Source organism: Mycetomoellerius zeteki, unplaced genomic scaffold (genome assembly GCF_001594055.1).
Source record: "Mycetomoellerius zeteki isolate Tzet28-1 unplaced genomic scaffold, Tzet1.0 scaffold155, whole genome shotgun sequence".
In the NCBI taxonomy this organism is placed as follows: Eukaryota; Metazoa; Arthropoda; class Insecta; order Hymenoptera; family Formicidae; genus Mycetomoellerius; species Mycetomoellerius zeteki.
The window spans coordinates 1,565,822-1,582,181 of record NW_017256500.1 but is presented as its reverse complement, the minus strand read 5'-3'; the positions used below and the strand labels follow the sequence as shown (position 1 = coordinate 1,582,181).

Genomic DNA, 16,360 nt, shown 5'->3' with positions numbered 1-16,360 from the left:
GTTGAATTCCTTTTCCTCATCTTACCTCACCCATCTTACTTAATATTGTTATTTATGATTAAATCATGACACGCATGTAAAGGCGACTTCAAATGTACGCCAATTTTACACGTATTCGTTAAATATTGGCCTACATTCATATATAGCCAATATTGATCCAGCATTGGTAGCCAATGTATTCGTTAATATTAACGAATCAACTTCAAGTTTCTAGAAAGCCTTTTACTGTCTTTTATAAATTATAACAAGCTGTCAGTTAGCACAAAATATACGCGCACGAATTTTCTCGAATGTTGATATTTAACTCTGCGTTATTTGCGCTATCATTAATTACAGAGATAAGAGCACTTGTAAGGCATAAGTTCTCATTTATAACGGTTAGTACGAGGATTCGATTAGCCGTACTGACACGTTTCTCGACATCGGCAATCATGTCGTGCGATCTGGACATCGCGAAGTGTTTTGATTTCGTGAAAGAACTCACATTGCAAGCTGGCAAGGTGAGTCACAGCTCATGCATAAGCGGAAGGATTGCACAATTTTGGGAGATAAAATTGAATGATAAAGTTGTATTACGTATATTATACATATGTAAATAAATAAGTGAGAAGATTTATAAAGATACAACCTGAAATAATTCTTATAAAACATTCATAAAACGGCATCTAAACATTTTGAATTATTATAGGTTTTGACAAAATTACTCTCATAATTATCTCTGGTAACAAACTTATGTCAAAATGAATTCTTTTGATGTTAAAATGACGACAAAATGACATAGCTTGCTACCTTGCTAATAATTTTAAACAATGCACTTATAAAAAAATTTTGTTCCTTTTGTATCACAGCTGTTCAGTTTATCGCATCACTCATTTTGTCTCAGCTTAGCTAAAATCCCATTTTGCATCTTCAGCTTTGGGTTGTAGATTGTGTGTGTATGTGGATAGTATGCTGTGACTATTATACGTGAATTCTCGTGTGTTGTACGTATGCTCATGTAATGTCTTTTCTCTTGCTCACTTGTTAAATTCTTAAATTCTATCTACTGGTACGTTTTATAGCAACAATTTTGTGCTTCATCACTTGTTATCTATCTCGCTTATATTTTTTCTCGTCAAACTTTGCAACTTTGTTACATTGTGCATTGTAATAAAGATTAAAGATAAAAAAATTCGACTTATGAAATCATTAGAACAGAATAAATATTTAATATTTCACATAAATCTCCCGAAGATAATTAAAAAATCTCAGTACACGAGTCTCATTCGTTCTCAATTTTTAGCCAAATATTTTATATATCTTCCTAAATATTTTCCAACTTTCTTCCTTCTTCACATATAATTTATATGATCATATATTTTGCATTATTTATCCGCATAGATACTTAAATGTGGCAAGGACGAAAAAATTATATATAACAAAAATAAAGGGGATTTTGTAACCAATTATGATCAGCAAATTGAAAAAATATTTATTGATGGCTTATCCAAAGAATTTCCTGATCACAAGTGAGTTGAATTATAATCGCATAAAAATTAACTGGAAATCATTAGACAATCAAACTTAAATTTAATTTAATAATTAATTCTATAATATGTATCGTAAGATCGTATTATGTTTTATTAATTTGCAATTAATACCTAAGGAATTAAATATTTCGCTAAAATATTATATCTCCTATTTTAGGATTATCGCGGAAGAAACGGTAGCCGCAATGCAAAAAATGCCAGAATTGACAGACGCACCAACATGGTTCCTCGATCCACTTGATGGAACCATCAATTTTATGCATTCGTTTCCTTATTTCAGCATAAGCATAGCTTTGATGGTTTCCAAAGTGCTTGTTTTAGGCATTATCTACAATCCATCGAACTCAGAGTTCTACAGTGCGATAAAAGGCAAAGGCGTTTTTCTTAATGGAAAGCCGATTCACGTCTCTAACATCACTGGTAATGCACAAGCGATACTATCAATATTATATTTTTTAAAATATTAATTTTCGCCGAGTTTTCACAACAATTGTTAAAGATTTCAGAATGCTACATTTTTCATTTTGCAATTATCATTTTGTAATTATTCTATACGATTTGCACAATCTTTGCAATCCATCATAATTGATTTCCATTGTGTATTTTCCCATTTTGCAAACTCTGTATTAAATATATGTTCGATTCAATAACAATTTATTTTTAACAGCAAGCTCTGGATTACCTATGTTAATCACACAGTTGATTCATTCGGGGGGAAGAACCGTAATAATTCCGCGACGGATGGGAAAGCCACTAAGTGCACCTGTAAGAAATGCATACTCATTGCTTCAAATATTTTGCAGATCTAAAACAAGCAATGATAGCGATCAATGTGCCAGTTATAAAACAAGTGAAAACGGACAAAGATGTAACCAGGGCAATCGCTTTAATCGAGGCGACGCAGACGTAAGTAAAACATAATTATATATTCAAGACCGACAAATAATCGGTGTACAGTTAACTTGAATTGGAAGTTGTATAAATTCACAGAGAAATGATTAGGTATGAAGAATCGCCTTGACCGAATGGTCTTTTTCACTTACGTAATGTGTATTTACCTAGCCGTGATGTATATCTAGAGTCTGTGTTATATATCTATTATTCTAAAAAGATCCTTTCTATGCGTTTTCTATCAATTCAGAAATAGAAATATTGGATCAGCTGCACTGGGCCTGGCGTACATAGCACTCTGGATATCTTCGCCATTGATAAGCTTCTTAAACCTTGGGATGTAGCATCAGGAATGCTGCTTATACTCGAAGCGGGTGGAACTGTTATTGACTCAAATGGTACGATAACGCAAACAATAAATTAATAAACACACATATGGCTAAATTTTACAAATTTTCTGTCGCGATATGAATCACGAATATAGTAAAAAAAAATTTTCTCTAAAAAATTTACCTAAAATATCTAATATTTAATTTATTGTCTAAAAGAAGAGAATATTAACAAAACTGAAACTCAGAAAATTGACTTGCAAAGCAATTATAGATAAATATATTCATATTGAAATACTTTCATTATGATGAATAAAAAAACAATTATTTTATATAATCACAGTCGGAAATTTTAGATTTCGTTATCAGAATTAGGCGCAGGATTAAAATCAGACTTGAAGCAGCGATTTCTTATGGAATAATACAAGATCTTAAATAAAAGGAGTAAACGCAAAAGTAGATGATGTCCGATTACTGCAAAATTAATTATTATAATCATCTTCACAGGTGGTGCTTATGATATTATGAAGGCAAATACTATTGCAGCGGCAAATGAAACTTTAGCACGAGAAGTATCTAAAATAATCGTTGATACTGATTTAAAAACGAAAGAAAAGAACAAAAAGAACCTGACGTAAGGCAAAAAATAACTCACGCTAATTCATTCAAAAGCTGAGTGTATAAAAGAAGAAGGTGTGTTCCAGCAGCGAACATATATTTATCATGTAATACAAGGAAATTGTCTATAAAAATCAGTCTAAAGAAGTTTCTGTTAAAAAGTCCTATTGACGCACTTACAGATGTCATATCTACGAGATCAATTCGAATGTGTTAACCAATATGCAATGTTGTAAAATGAGAATTAGCATAATTAATTTTCCTCTGGATCAATTTTCCCGTTGTTGTTACGAATAAAATTAAAATTATTGCAAAGCTTACTTAAAGCAATTTATTGTCAAATTCATTATAAAATTTTAACATTCATCATATATATTAACGTGGTACGAAGATATTGATAATATAATAATATACATATTTTACACACAATAATAAAATTTATTACTATGTTAAGATCTTTTGAATAAAAATGTCTATTGAGCATCAAAATTTAATTTGTGATATTATTTCAGTAGTTTAGCTGCGTTTGTAAAAGTCCGGAGAAATTTCGGCGCGTAGTGAATAATATTACAAATATGGTATATATGTAAGTACATATATAGTATATATATAATTCACATTTGAATTATTTAATAAGCAATTAAGATCTAGCTTCGACCGGCCTAATAATTCATATTATTATTATTGAGGATATAATTTATTCCCCGAAACTGCATTTTATGTAAAATGCAATTAAAACAACTATTCCATGATATTATCGATATTATTTTTCGTGTTAAAATTTTAGATTACACCGTTTACAATTAAAGTTTATGATATTTAGTAAACATGGTAATGTGTTAGTATTGTACTAATATTAGTATTGTATCTACTGATAGGATATATAAAATGTAATATTAGAAAAAAGGATTGCTTTAATGTGTTCTGTTATAAAGATTATTAAGATGTCAGTATATAAATAGAATTATTTATTCAAAAACTGAAAGAAGAAACATAACTTGTAGGCGGCTATAATAATAAATGATCATGTTATCCAAGACCACTTATTTCTTAGTGAAAAAAATTATAATGCACACATTTACACTTATTTATTCCCACTAGTATGAGATTTGCGGTAGATATTAATTTAAATAATTATCATGTAATTCATCACCAAATCGACACTTAAATTATTCTTCCATTAAGTAAAACTTTTTTAAAATAGTTTTCTAACACATTTGGTAAGATTTCTAATTTTTGAATTAATACTATTTATTATCGATTTTTTAATTAATAGATTGATTAACATAATAATTATTCCATTATGAAAACATCACAATATTGAATTAAAAATTAAAATAATTTAGTGGATTTCTGTACGCCATCTGTCTTATAAGATGTTGACATTAGAAGATAAGGTAATAAAATTAATTATCGATGTCTTGAAAAAAATCTTTCCCGATAATTCTTTTATTTATTGTATACGATGAATATTCATGGCTGCTGTCCGCGTGTTATGAATTGCCTTCTATTTCTTTCATTGCAATAGATGATCTCAATGTACATGATATTTTCGATATATAATATACATAATTTGAATGGTTACTCCTTCAAATGCATCATTGAATTCTGCGATGTGCGCCTTTTTTTAAGCTATTGCAATGGATAAATAAATAAGCATTATTATGTCACAATGTATGTCAAGAAAAAAAAATGTAAAAAAAGTGTTGATTCCAATAAACGCCAATGCTGGATTTCGATTTAGTTCTCTGATAAAAGATAAATACGTTTCAATATTTTAATTAGAATGAAAAATATTTGCAAAAGAGTATTGAAGCAAATAGAAACATAGATGTAGTCAGAACAGAGATTGAGTCAATCATTAGGGAACATTAAGTACTTGCGCAACACAAATGTGTAAGCTGCAAGCAGAAAATCATAAACAATAAATGTAGGAAATGACAGAAATCACGAATCAGAAAAATATTGTAAAATAATAATAAAATTCTAAAGATAATTTCCAATAATATCAACTCAGAAAATATTTATGTAATCAACAACGTTGTGTATATTAATAAGTCAAGCAAAAAATTAACATAATTATAAATCAAGTCTCTCGAGAGATTCTGCTTCCAAGCAATATTTCAGATTTGCTAGAAATACATATTTTTTACTAGAGTAATCCTTATTTTTCTAGTAAACTCAGAATAATCACGACATTAATGAAACAAACATTACAAACAAGCCATAAGTTAAAACAGATACATATATTGCAAAGCAAATATAAGTTTAAGTAAGCTTAAGCTATAGCACATACAAAAACGTAAAGTAGTAAGATGTAAGCAGTAAGCAAATTGACCAATCACAGTAGAGACCGTAAGGTCAGTAGCGAATCCACTGTTACGATTTCCTTATTGCTTACGTCTTACTGCCTTACGTTTTTATATGTGCTATGGGCTTTATATCTTGTAAATTATTACAAATGTTTTACGATTGAGTCAAGTAAATCACGCAATCAGAAATAGACTGAATTTAAACTTTATATTATAATTTATGTCTGACCACTAAACCGCTCGAGGACGCGAAACTTGCAACACCTGCAGTTCCTATCGTGGCAATTAACGCAAAATTTGCATATCTTATTACGACATTATATCGCTATCTATCATCACAAGTGAATACACGCACAATAGCTGACGTACTATTTGAGATATCTCCTGGATCACTGCGAAGGATAGTATTATTAAAAATTCGTAATTTTTTAAATCGTTTAGAAAGAGGCTTTAAACATCGTATGGGAAATAAACCAGCGAGATAGCGTTGATCATTCCATCCTCTTTACAAAACAATCGCGTCGTCGGGAGGTATCTCATATCATTGTGGTGAATGGCAGGTGCGTGCAATTAAGTATATCTCAGACGGAATATAAAATCAAGGTCTATTTTAGAATGGCATTATTGTTATCTCACAAAGTAGACAAGACAAGTATAGTCTTGAATAGACATCACCTCTTATACTGCATTATTTATATCCAGTTTTATTAGCTCATCATTGTAAAGATCAACGTGACATGTTGATTAAAGGATTTAGATCATAATACTGCAATCAAAGATATCATATGCATATAACGAATAGGCTAAATTAGTAATTTGCATTTATCAAATACTTTCTTCTGTTGATGAGTAGCAGCAGTTAAAAATTTATAACCTTTAAAGGGATTTTCATGGAGTTAAAGCTCTCGAGGAGGTAAAAACCCGATAGAATGCGCCGATCGTTGTACTCGGATCGTACCTACTGCTGCAGGCGCAACCAATCCGAGTGAAAAAGAAGGTGCAGACACGGGTAACACAGTGCTAGCTCGCGCCTTTTGCTGACGAGGTTCGAAACAGACGCACGTTTGTGCCGCGCGTTCACCAGGTTGTACAGAAATGGCACGATACACCGAGGACGTGTACTACGAAACTGCTATTAAAGTGACGCGCGAGGCTGCCCAGGTGAGCATACATCGCAAGCACAATCTCATCTTCAGCTAGAATGAATGTTCCACGTGATCATCGAACAAAGCATCAATAAACTAAAAATACATATTAAACAATATCGTTGAGATGATCGCCTGTCAACCGGTACGACATTAGGAAAACATTGCTTTATAATATATGCTTCCATAGTTACATATTTGAGGATGACGCGAACGGAAAAAATGTGACATTTTTATAATGTCAGATGTGAAATCTTCTTTTAGATAATTTTAAGAGCCGAGTATCTTACGTATCATAAAGAGATGCCTAGACATCTATATGTAAATATCTATATGTCTAGACATCTATATGTAGATAACTATCTACATCTAGAATATTTTACAAATTTATGTTGTTTGTCATCCTATTCTTTCGTCATCTCCGTAACATTATAATAAAACTTTTATAAAATCAGAAATCAATTCCTAGTCAGTTTTCATGAATTTTTATTCATTCTGCGAGCGGTAAAATCGATCTACACCGTATAATTTTATCAAAAACAGTAAATATCAAAGGTTATTTAACTAATAATTATTTGTCATTTCTCAAAAGTTGAATTAAAGAAAATAAAGAGAAGATCCTAATGATGTTGTAACCTATTAGCGATGCAATAATCCTTTCAAATTTTCTAATGATTAGAGCGATAAACGAATCTATTCTGCGCCGTGAATAATTTTTCCGTATTCAAACAGGAAAATGGAATTCGCCGTACAAATTGTGAAATACCATAAATCAAGCGATCTCTAGCATAAATCTTTGCACAATCATACGCATCTCTAGTATAAATTGTACGTTTTCAAAATGTGGAAAGAACATTTATCTCACATAATAATCGAACATAATAATCGTTTTATTTATCTCATTCTTTATCTTTTGTGTATTCGACGATCTTTCAATGATTTTGTAAGACGTATTAAATATTAAGTATTGCTTAAGATTTTGCGAGATTCCATCAACGGTTTCAAACATATCAAAGAGAAATTGGGCGATTGGGACCTCGTCACCGAGTACGACCGACAGATAGAGAATATAATAATCGGCGGACTCAAACGAGCATTTCCAAATCACAGGTAGTGGACATTTCTCAGATAACGCCGTATCGTTTGATAAAAAGGATATAATACACGAGTACGGAAAATTAATCCAACTATACGATCAGGTTTATCGCAGAGGAATCGACTGGCAAAGACCTACCAGAATTAACTGAAGCTCCTACGTGGATCATAGATCCCATCGATGGAACCACCAACTTCATCCACGGATTCCCGCACACATGTGTGGTCATCGGTTTGGCCGTTAAAAAAGAAATGGTCCTTGGTATTGTGTACAATCCAATTCTCGAGCAGCTATTTACGGCTAGAAAAGGACGGGGCGCATTTTTGAACGGGAAGCCGATTCAGGTGTCTAAAATACAAGGTAACAAACTAGTCTCTGTAATTTGATTTGATAAGATATGCGATGTGGACAAAACGTCAAGAATATGGAGGATGACATATGATACTTTCCTGCGCAGTAACAGAATCTGCTCTAACTAGTTCCACATATCTAAATATCTCGGAATAAAAGAGATAATGTAATAGTTTTGTATTAATATTGAAAGTAGGACAATCAACGTCCTCCTGCTGTTAGAAAATATAAAAGATACATAGATATATCGTATCTCAGGTTATTTACCTCTTTACCTTCAAGTTAAAGAACGACATATATTATAGATCGACTCTTGCTAACAGTTGCATTGCAACACGCTAATTGTAAGTGCGTAGCGGTAATGATCCAGAGAAATCATAACTACACTTCAGAAATACATCACAAGGATAAAATTAGAAAGCGTCATTGTGTAGGAACTTATTTCGCAAATGTTAACGTTATATATGCCGAAATTTCGCAGAATTGTCGAAAGCTTTAGTCTGCATGGAATCGGGTTTCATAAAAGTAGATGATCTACGGGAGAAGACGATGGAGAGGATCCAAACCATCGTCAAAGCGGCTCAGGGGTAAGTCTTAGAAGTAAGTCTATAACAACGAGATTGATAGATAACTTATTCTGTATCTTCTCGCACTATTTACTTCACTTTGAAGCATTCGCACTCTCGGTGTGGCGGCATTAACGTTGTGTTACATCGCGCTTGGAATCGTGGAGGCTTATTACATCGAAGGTCCTGGTATTTCGACGTGGGACATAGCCGCGGCATCATTGATTATTTCAGAAGCTGGAGGCGTCGTCGTGGACCGCATAACAGGTTATTATAACTTATACGGTCATACTCTGCATTGTCGTTTAAATTGACAGTCGTAACTACTAATCATAAAACGTAACCGCATTTGAAAAAGACCTAAAAATTTCATGAAAAATAACTAGTGCGTAAGAGCAATTCATTTACGCTTATTTTTATATTACGACTTTGCTGTTCCAACCGCCAATGATCACGTTTTTCATTTCGTTACGCTCCAATGACTACTATACTAACTGACTAATCCTTCGTCCTTTTTTTTTTTCTTATTTCAGGCGAACCGATCGATATCATGAAGCCACGTGCGGTAGCCGCGTGCAACGAAAGAATCGCTCGCGATGTTGTTAGGCTTATCCGCGAAGCCGATCAACGTGTAGACATGAGGGCAAAATAACGTCAAAAGTTTCAAAATATACGTATTGAAATTAAAAATTTCTTTGTTATATATGATTCAACTGCCTGCAGTAGACTACCAGTAGACTTCGAATTAAATTATGGATCAGCAGAAAGTAATACTATCTTAATCTTTTCAAAGAAATATTATTAATTAGAAAATGAAGTAGAAATACATTATCTGATTTGTTAACATAAAGTAGACATTAATAAATCCATCTAAACTGAATAAAATGATTTATTTTCTCACAACCTCATGTTCGATCATATTTCTGTAAACATAGTTTTCCTCGGAGCTAATAGCCAATTAAAAAAGATAGGTAATTACATATTAACGTAAGAATGGAATTTTTCTATAATTATGCTCGCAATTAGAAACAAAAGAAGTGATTTGACAATCTGTTTTCTTCCACTACGTTTATATTAATGATCGCTAAGAACGAGTAAGGGTTTAAAGTTTAAAGCGTTCCCCGCAGGGAAAATCCATAGATTAGGATGTGTCACCTAATTATAGAACCTATTAACGAATGCAAGAAGGAGAAAAATACCGCGGTTTTCACGGAAAGTACGTAAAACCGTGATGAGGATGTAGACCCCAGACTCGCTTCGACGCACGTGCGTAATCAACATACCTTCCAGTCTGCGCTCTGACGTCATATTGCGGACGGAATAAAACTTTCGCGATCATCGGCCATAAGATAAGTTTCGGTCGTTCCTACCTCCAACGTTCATTCGTACATCCGATCTGGCACGTTAACAGTCGGAGTCTCACGACATATATCAGTCAGTCAACGCCACTTAAAAGACGAGTGCAATTTACGAAACAGCTGTGTAAGTGTGCTGTGATCATTTTGCATTCGGCATTCTAGAGGGACAGAAACGATTGGGGAAGATAATGGGCGAGCTAAATAATTTGGACGAATACTACAGAATCGCTGAAGAATTGACCCTGTATGCAGGAAAGGTAAAGTTATTATTAAAAAAAATAAGATAAGTGACAAGTACTCACATTTCGAGATAGCGCGATATCTAGATAGATGCTCAGAGATGCCAAGTCACGCGAGATATGAGATTGATTGAGTCTGGTTAATATTTGTTTAGTAAACAAATGTAAAATTTCAATGCAAATAAGATAATTGAATTATCAAACACTGTATTGATTTCATTTGAGAGTTTCAGTAATATTACGTATTAGACATAATTTTTTCTGTTATACATTTTTTTATTTATGAAATTATATTAATTATTTACCACTATTATACCCCGTGTAACAAAAATAATTTTTTCTTCACATACAAATAAAAGAATCGAATTATCAAATACTGTGTTTGAGAGTTTCAGTAATACTACATATTAGATGAGATAATTTTTTCAATTATAAATTTTCTAATTTATAAAATTATATTAATTATTTGCCACTATTATACCGTGTAACAAAAATAACTTTTTCTTCACATATACTGTCGGTTAAAAATTCCCGGCCACGTGAACACGTCCTGACTTTAATTGTGTCTCAATATCATAACATGCATTATACATCAGCAAATGTTCAATAAATAACATTTTTACATATTTAAAGCTATTAACTATGTACTTAAGTATATTGCTATATGTAGCAATTATAATGACTTCAATTATTTTGCCTATATTTCACGAGAATGCCAACATTAGTTTTTAATTCTGCATTGGTAGACCTGTACAGATATATTCAAATATTTTTCAATTGTTATACGATGCAGGGTATATATAAATATCTCCAGAAGTATAATAATTAAAATTATTTATTATTTAGAGGAAACCTGCAGTGTATTTTGCAAATTTATAGGAATTGGTTTACTCGTAAACTTTTAATTATTTTTCAAGATATGGAAAAGAAATCGACTTTAGATTGTGAAATATAGGCTGTTGTTAATGCTTTTCATAAAGACAGGTTCTTCGTCAAATAGCAAAGAAAATACAGATCCCAAAGTCAATAGTTCAAGATATCAGCAAATGTTTTCGCGAGATAAATGCTAATTTTGGTAGTGTCAGAAAACTTTTGATGAACAGTGTACGAAAAAATCAAAATATCCTTTAGAGATAAAATCTACCGTAGATGTGCGTACCGTTCCGTGATATCAAGTTATTTGTGTTTTTATGCACGTTTGAAGTTTTTAAGAGATCATTTCGGCCGTAATACAAGAGAAAATTATACAATTGTCAGAAAATCATGTATCTCCATGTAAAATTGGTAGCTGAATTTAAAAGTAATAAAATTAAAGATTGAAATAGAAAAAAAATAATAAAAAATATATTTTTAGTCAGAGTCTCAATTTTTTTAAAACGCAGTTATCACATCTTTTTCATTGTTATTCACAAAAAAATATAGAAAAACCGAAAAAAGGAGAAATTTGAGTGAGTTTCAACTAAAAAATATTTTTTTCTATTATATTTCTCTGTTCTAATCTTTAATTTTCCATGGAAATTCAGTAACCAATTTTATATGGAAATACATCATTTTCAGATAAAATTTAAAGCTAAACTATAAAGACATGCAATACAAAAAAATTAGAAAGAGTGACAACAAATTATGATATTATTGCTAAAGAAAACCAAATTCCAAATTAACCGTAAAAAAATCATAAAAAAAATTCGATTATGGAATATTCGTAAACAATTAATAATTTGCAGTGATGAAAAAAGCGATCTTGAATAATACAGGAATTTACACAAAATGTATTGAAAATGTAATTGAAAGAGAATTTTATCCTTTGTAGATAATAGAAGATGGAATCAATACCAGAAAGAATATCAAAAGTAAGGGAATTGACTGGGACCTTGTCACAGAATATGATCGCAAAATAGAGGATAAATTAATAAAACAATTGTCGATACAGTTTCCATCGCACAAGTAAGTTATTATTTTCTAAATTCTTTGAAGTAGAATCTCTCTCTAAAAAGTGAAAATTGAGCCAGTCTTGAAAAAAGTGGCTCAATTTTCAATCTTAAGAGTGAGATTTCACTTTTTAGAGTGACAATTCACTCTAAACGTTTTAGAGAGTGTGATTAATGGTCAACTGCTAACAACAAGTCAGTAACGAGATGATTGTCACGAGATTTAATCTTTCAGATTTATTGGAGAAGAAACAGCAGCAAAGGAAGGCTGTCTACCGCAACTAACCAATGACCCTACGTGGATAATAGACCCGATAGACGGTACTACCAACTTTGTACACCGTTTTCCACATACATGCATCTCTTTAGCGCTACTAGTAAACAAAAAGGTGGAAATTGGGATAATATACAATCCTCTTATGAGACAGTTCTTTTCGGCGAGGAGACATTGCGGTGCCTTCCTTAATGGGAAGCCCATAAAAACTTCTGACATGAAAGGTAAGTAGTTCTATACACTTAAAATATATTCATATTCGAAGCATGCATACAATAGCATATATCATAAAGCATGTAATACCATAGACGTACATAAATCTAATTTATTATACGTGTTTCTATATCATGGTGGCCTTGCTGAAAATGAGTGTAAGAAATTCATCATTTAACGGTCCAGTGGAAGGTTATCTATTAAAATCGCAGAATGAATGGTTTTAATAGACATCAGAGTTAATGTTGTGTCCTTCATAAAGCAATTACTTTATAACGTGACATAGCTACAATCTGTCTGTTTGCTTTGTCCATTCAAATAATTACTTCACTTTCACATGTAAGAAATACTTAAAAAAATATATAATTATATATAATATGTCTATTCTTTCCAGACATATCTCAATCATTAGTGGCTATGGAACCATGGCTCGCAAAGGATCCTCAGTATTTAGCTAGTGTATATAGTAGAATGCACGCTTTAGTACAAGGAACTCATGGGTAATATATTTTTTGAAGCTATTTTAAACGTATATTAATGTATATATATTAATTAGCTCAAAAACTATTAATAATAAATTGTTTCTCTTTCAGAATAAGGTCATTAGGAACAGCAGCGCTCACATTGTGCTACGTAGCAATGGGAGCTGTGGAGGCATATCATATTGAAGGTATCGATGCTTGGGATGTTGCAGCAGGGAAATTAATAATCGAAGAAGCAGGTGGAGTTGTGATAGATACCGATGGTAAATATAACTCTTTTGTCATTAGCTGCACTTAATTTCACATTATTACAAATTTATTTTTCCAATTAATCCAACTTCGAAACTCTCAGTAAATCTTCTGTTAATATAAAAAATTATCATTTACAGGGGGAGAACTAGATCTAATGACTCCGAGGGTTATAGCGGCATGCAATCAGCAAATTGCACAACAGCTTGTGGATCTTATTAAGAAAGCCGATTGTGAGATCCTTAACAAAAACTTAAATTAATTATGCTGATACTATATGCAGCGCTCATTAAACGTATATATTATATAACGTCATATTATATAACAACGCATATATATGCAGACTTAAAAACACAGTATTACTAAACGTGACTTAAGGCTGCATTAGATTTACAAAGTTTTCCAGTCTCTCGCAATCTATTAAATGTCAACATAAACACTCTTCGGTTTGGCACTCTTCTGTTTGGAAATCGTCGTGCATATTCTCGCACCGCCTTTAAAGCATTACCGTTGCAGAAACCGTATACAAAAACCATATCAGCATATTCACTATTAGAATACGTACGCGGCATATTGCAAAAGACAAAATTCATCTACTGTTAAAGGCTTTCAAAGAGCGACTGACAAATTCATAACAGAAAGTGGAAAATGTAATCAAATATGTCGGTGCTAGATATGGCAAGAAATGTAAACATTTTTTTTCGATTTCTCTGAAACGGAGCAAAAACGAGCATATGTCTATAGGACTTTTTTTCTTAGTTTTTTACTCCTCTACACGCTCCCGAAGTTTTGCGATTTAATTTGGAAACACCCTGTATAACAACGCATATATATGCAGACTTAAAAACACAGTATTACTAAACGTGACTTAAGGCTGCATTAGATTTACAAAGTTTTTAGGACTGATATAGCTCGTACTTTTCTCTGCACTGATAGTTACTGTATATTTCAGTAATTAAAATTAATAAGTGTTCACAATATTAGTAATAAATACATATTGTATTTGTAAATAAACTTTAAATTTTTAACCCAATCAATACCATAATAAGATTTCTCTCCTATCTCATAACCTGTGCCCATACATGCACAACTATTACAAATAAATAATAATAGTGAATTCAGTCACTTGTACAACAATTAATTTAAAAATAGATTAGTGTACATTAAAAAAAAATTGCTTTGTACAAAGCATCTAAATACGGTGGCATAATATAATGAATTTTAACAATGAAATAATACATATACATTCTGTTAAATAACATGATAACATGATAAAATCATTGAATATTTAAATGTTTAAACTTGCGTTGACTACATAGAATTTTGCATCTTCCGTCAGCAGACTTGGATCTTTAAATTTCAGTATAGATTTTTATATTGTTCCAGACTGTATAAAAATCTAAAAAAAATTCTTGTATACTTGTGAAAACTTTAACGAGCTTTTATTATGATAGAATTTCACTTGTATTCTACTTACTTTTTACATATTTAAAAATTTATCTACTAAACTTCACAATCAAAATATCGACTGTACCTTCAAAGTCCTATCTGACCAGTGAAGAGTTAAAATACTTATATGCTTTTATATTTAACTTTTCTAATTTCCTATATAGTAGCTTTTAATACACATTAATTTAGTGTAATGCAAGTCATCAAATTCTGCTATAACTAAGACACGATTTTTCATTTTCTGATTAAATTATGGTTAAGCTCAACCTGATGTTTTATCCAATGGGTTTCATCTATGATGATGTCACGATTGAAGCTCATTAAGTAAAACATGAAGTAAAGTTTAACCACAAATTTTAACCAGATAATAAAAAATTGGGCTCAAGAAAAGAGCATAGATATAGTTATCATGGTAATCATACCTGTGGACCCATATTAGGTGGCATCTGCTGTAGGTGGGGCGGATAACTCTGTTGTTGGGGTGGCGGTTGTTGTGACGGTTGCGACATAGGTGGTCCACCTGGTGGTATTGGTGGACCACCTTGATAACCCTGCGTCGGACTATGAGGATGATGCTGCGGCGGTCCCATTGGACTGCCTTGTGCATTAGATGGGGATGGTGCCTGTTGTGGAGGTCCCATGGGACTAGGTGCTTGTGGTGGTGGCATGGGTGAAGATTGCGGCGAAGGACTCGCCATATTATTATGTTCAAAAGATTCCAGTTTATCTGAGACTTACTTCCTGGAAATATTACAACAAAATGCAAACGTAAGAACCAGTTATAAATTCTTTCAGAACTATTTACGAGAAGTATTAAAAACCTGATCACTCTATCATTATACTTTTATAACAAATTCGATGTCACTTGTATCATACTATTCTCTAAAACTATTAAAGTAAATCTCGTTTTTAAAGATTAAAAATTGAGCCACTCTTTGTCAGGACTGACTCACTCTTAATGAGATTCTACTTCAAAGAATTTAGAAAGAATAGATTAGTGCGTAACTAATAGCTGCTATACACTAAAATTAGCAAAGTTAAATATAAATGCATACACATATTGTAAACAATTAAATACCCAAGAATGATACCGTTACATTATTTAACAGATATTATATTATTCATTGTCAAAGTTGATTATATTATGCCACTGCATTTAGATACATAAAGCAGCCTTTAATGTGCAGTAATCCATTCCACTGTAACGCAAGTAATCGAATTCACCATTAATTAAGGGCACAAAGTACAACTGTACAATTTAAATATTTCAAATAGACGCAATTAAATGAGATAATCTCCCATTTAAAAAATACCAGCTCGTTCAAGAGAGT

At 32.0% G+C, this 16,360-nt stretch overlaps 4 protein-coding genes across 6 annotated transcripts in view; 3 read left to right on the top strand and 1 right to left on the bottom strand.

The window, feature by feature from the left end:
- The window catches only part of brm (ATP-dependent helicase brm), a 33,361-nt gene that overhangs the window by 16,539 nt on the left and 462 nt on the right, over positions 1-16,360 (bottom strand). For all 3 annotated transcript variants that reach the window (XM_018444924.1, XM_018444925.1, XM_018444926.1), the window contains exon 2: positions 15,452-15,770. In XM_018444924.1, the coding sequence (XP_018300426.1) occupies positions 15,452-15,727 (276 nt within the window). In that variant the 5' untranslated portion in view covers positions 15,728-15,770. The remainder of the gene's footprint in view (positions 1-15,451; positions 15,771-16,360) is intronic.
- LOC108720764 (inositol-phosphate phosphatase) lies at positions 357-3,333 on the top strand. Its single transcript, XM_018444930.1, has 6 exons — positions 357-500; positions 1,381-1,508; positions 1,687-1,949; positions 2,333-2,435; positions 2,671-2,818; positions 3,257-3,333. The coding sequence occupies exons 1-5, from the start codon at positions 432-434 to the stop codon at positions 2,762-2,764; spliced, it is 657 nt and encodes a 218-aa protein (XP_018300432.1). The 5' UTR covers positions 357-431; the 3' UTR covers positions 2,765-2,818; positions 3,257-3,333.
- Positions 6,522-9,670, top strand: LOC108720763 (inositol monophosphatase 2). The gene is made up of 6 exons (XM_018444928.1): positions 6,522-6,840; positions 7,801-7,934; positions 8,024-8,280; positions 8,753-8,858; positions 8,944-9,104; positions 9,371-9,670. Exons 1-6 carry the CDS (start codon positions 6,775-6,777, stop codon positions 9,487-9,489), a joined length of 843 nt encoding a protein of 280 aa, XP_018300430.1. The 5' UTR covers positions 6,522-6,774; the 3' UTR covers positions 9,490-9,670.
- On the top strand, positions 10,203-13,931 carry LOC108720762 (inositol monophosphatase 1). Its single transcript, XM_018444927.1, has 6 exons — positions 10,203-10,452; positions 12,245-12,378; positions 12,598-12,860; positions 13,244-13,349; positions 13,443-13,594; positions 13,721-13,931. The coding sequence occupies exons 1-6, from the start codon at positions 10,384-10,386 to the stop codon at positions 13,840-13,842; spliced, it is 846 nt and encodes a 281-aa protein (XP_018300429.1). The 5' UTR covers positions 10,203-10,383; the 3' UTR covers positions 13,843-13,931.

Excerpts from the sequence above, each read along its gene's own strand:
- LOC108720764 (XM_018444930.1), top strand. The coding sequence starts at position 432 with ATGTCGTGCGATCTGGACATCGCGAAGTGTTTTGATTTCGTGAAAGAA. Across the intron at positions 501-1,380 it reads TCACATTGCAAGCTGGCAAG|ATACTTAAATGTGGCAAGGA; the intron begins GTGAGTCACAGC and ends TTATCCGCATAG. Across the intron at positions 2,436-2,670 it reads TTAATCGAGGCGACGCAGAC|AAATAGAAATATTGGATCAG; the intron begins GTAAGTAAAACA and ends CTATCAATTCAG.
- LOC108720763 (XM_018444928.1), top strand. The coding sequence starts at position 6,775 with ATGGCACGATACACCGAGGACGTGTACTACGAAACTGCTATTAAAGTG. Across the intron at positions 6,841-7,800 it reads TGACGCGCGAGGCTGCCCAG|ATTTTGCGAGATTCCATCAA; the intron begins GTGAGCATACAT and ends GTATTGCTTAAG. Across the intron at positions 8,281-8,752 it reads TCAGGTGTCTAAAATACAAG|AATTGTCGAAAGCTTTAGTC; the intron begins GTAACAAACTAG and ends GAAATTTCGCAG.
- LOC108720762 (XM_018444927.1), top strand. The coding sequence starts at position 10,384 with ATGGGCGAGCTAAATAATTTGGACGAATACTACAGAATCGCTGAAGAA. Across the intron at positions 13,350-13,442 it reads TTAGTACAAGGAACTCATGG|AATAAGGTCATTAGGAACAG; the intron begins GTAATATATTTT and ends TTTCTCTTTCAG. Across the intron at positions 13,595-13,720 it reads AGTTGTGATAGATACCGATG|GGGGAGAACTAGATCTAATG; the intron begins GTAAATATAACT and ends TATCATTTACAG.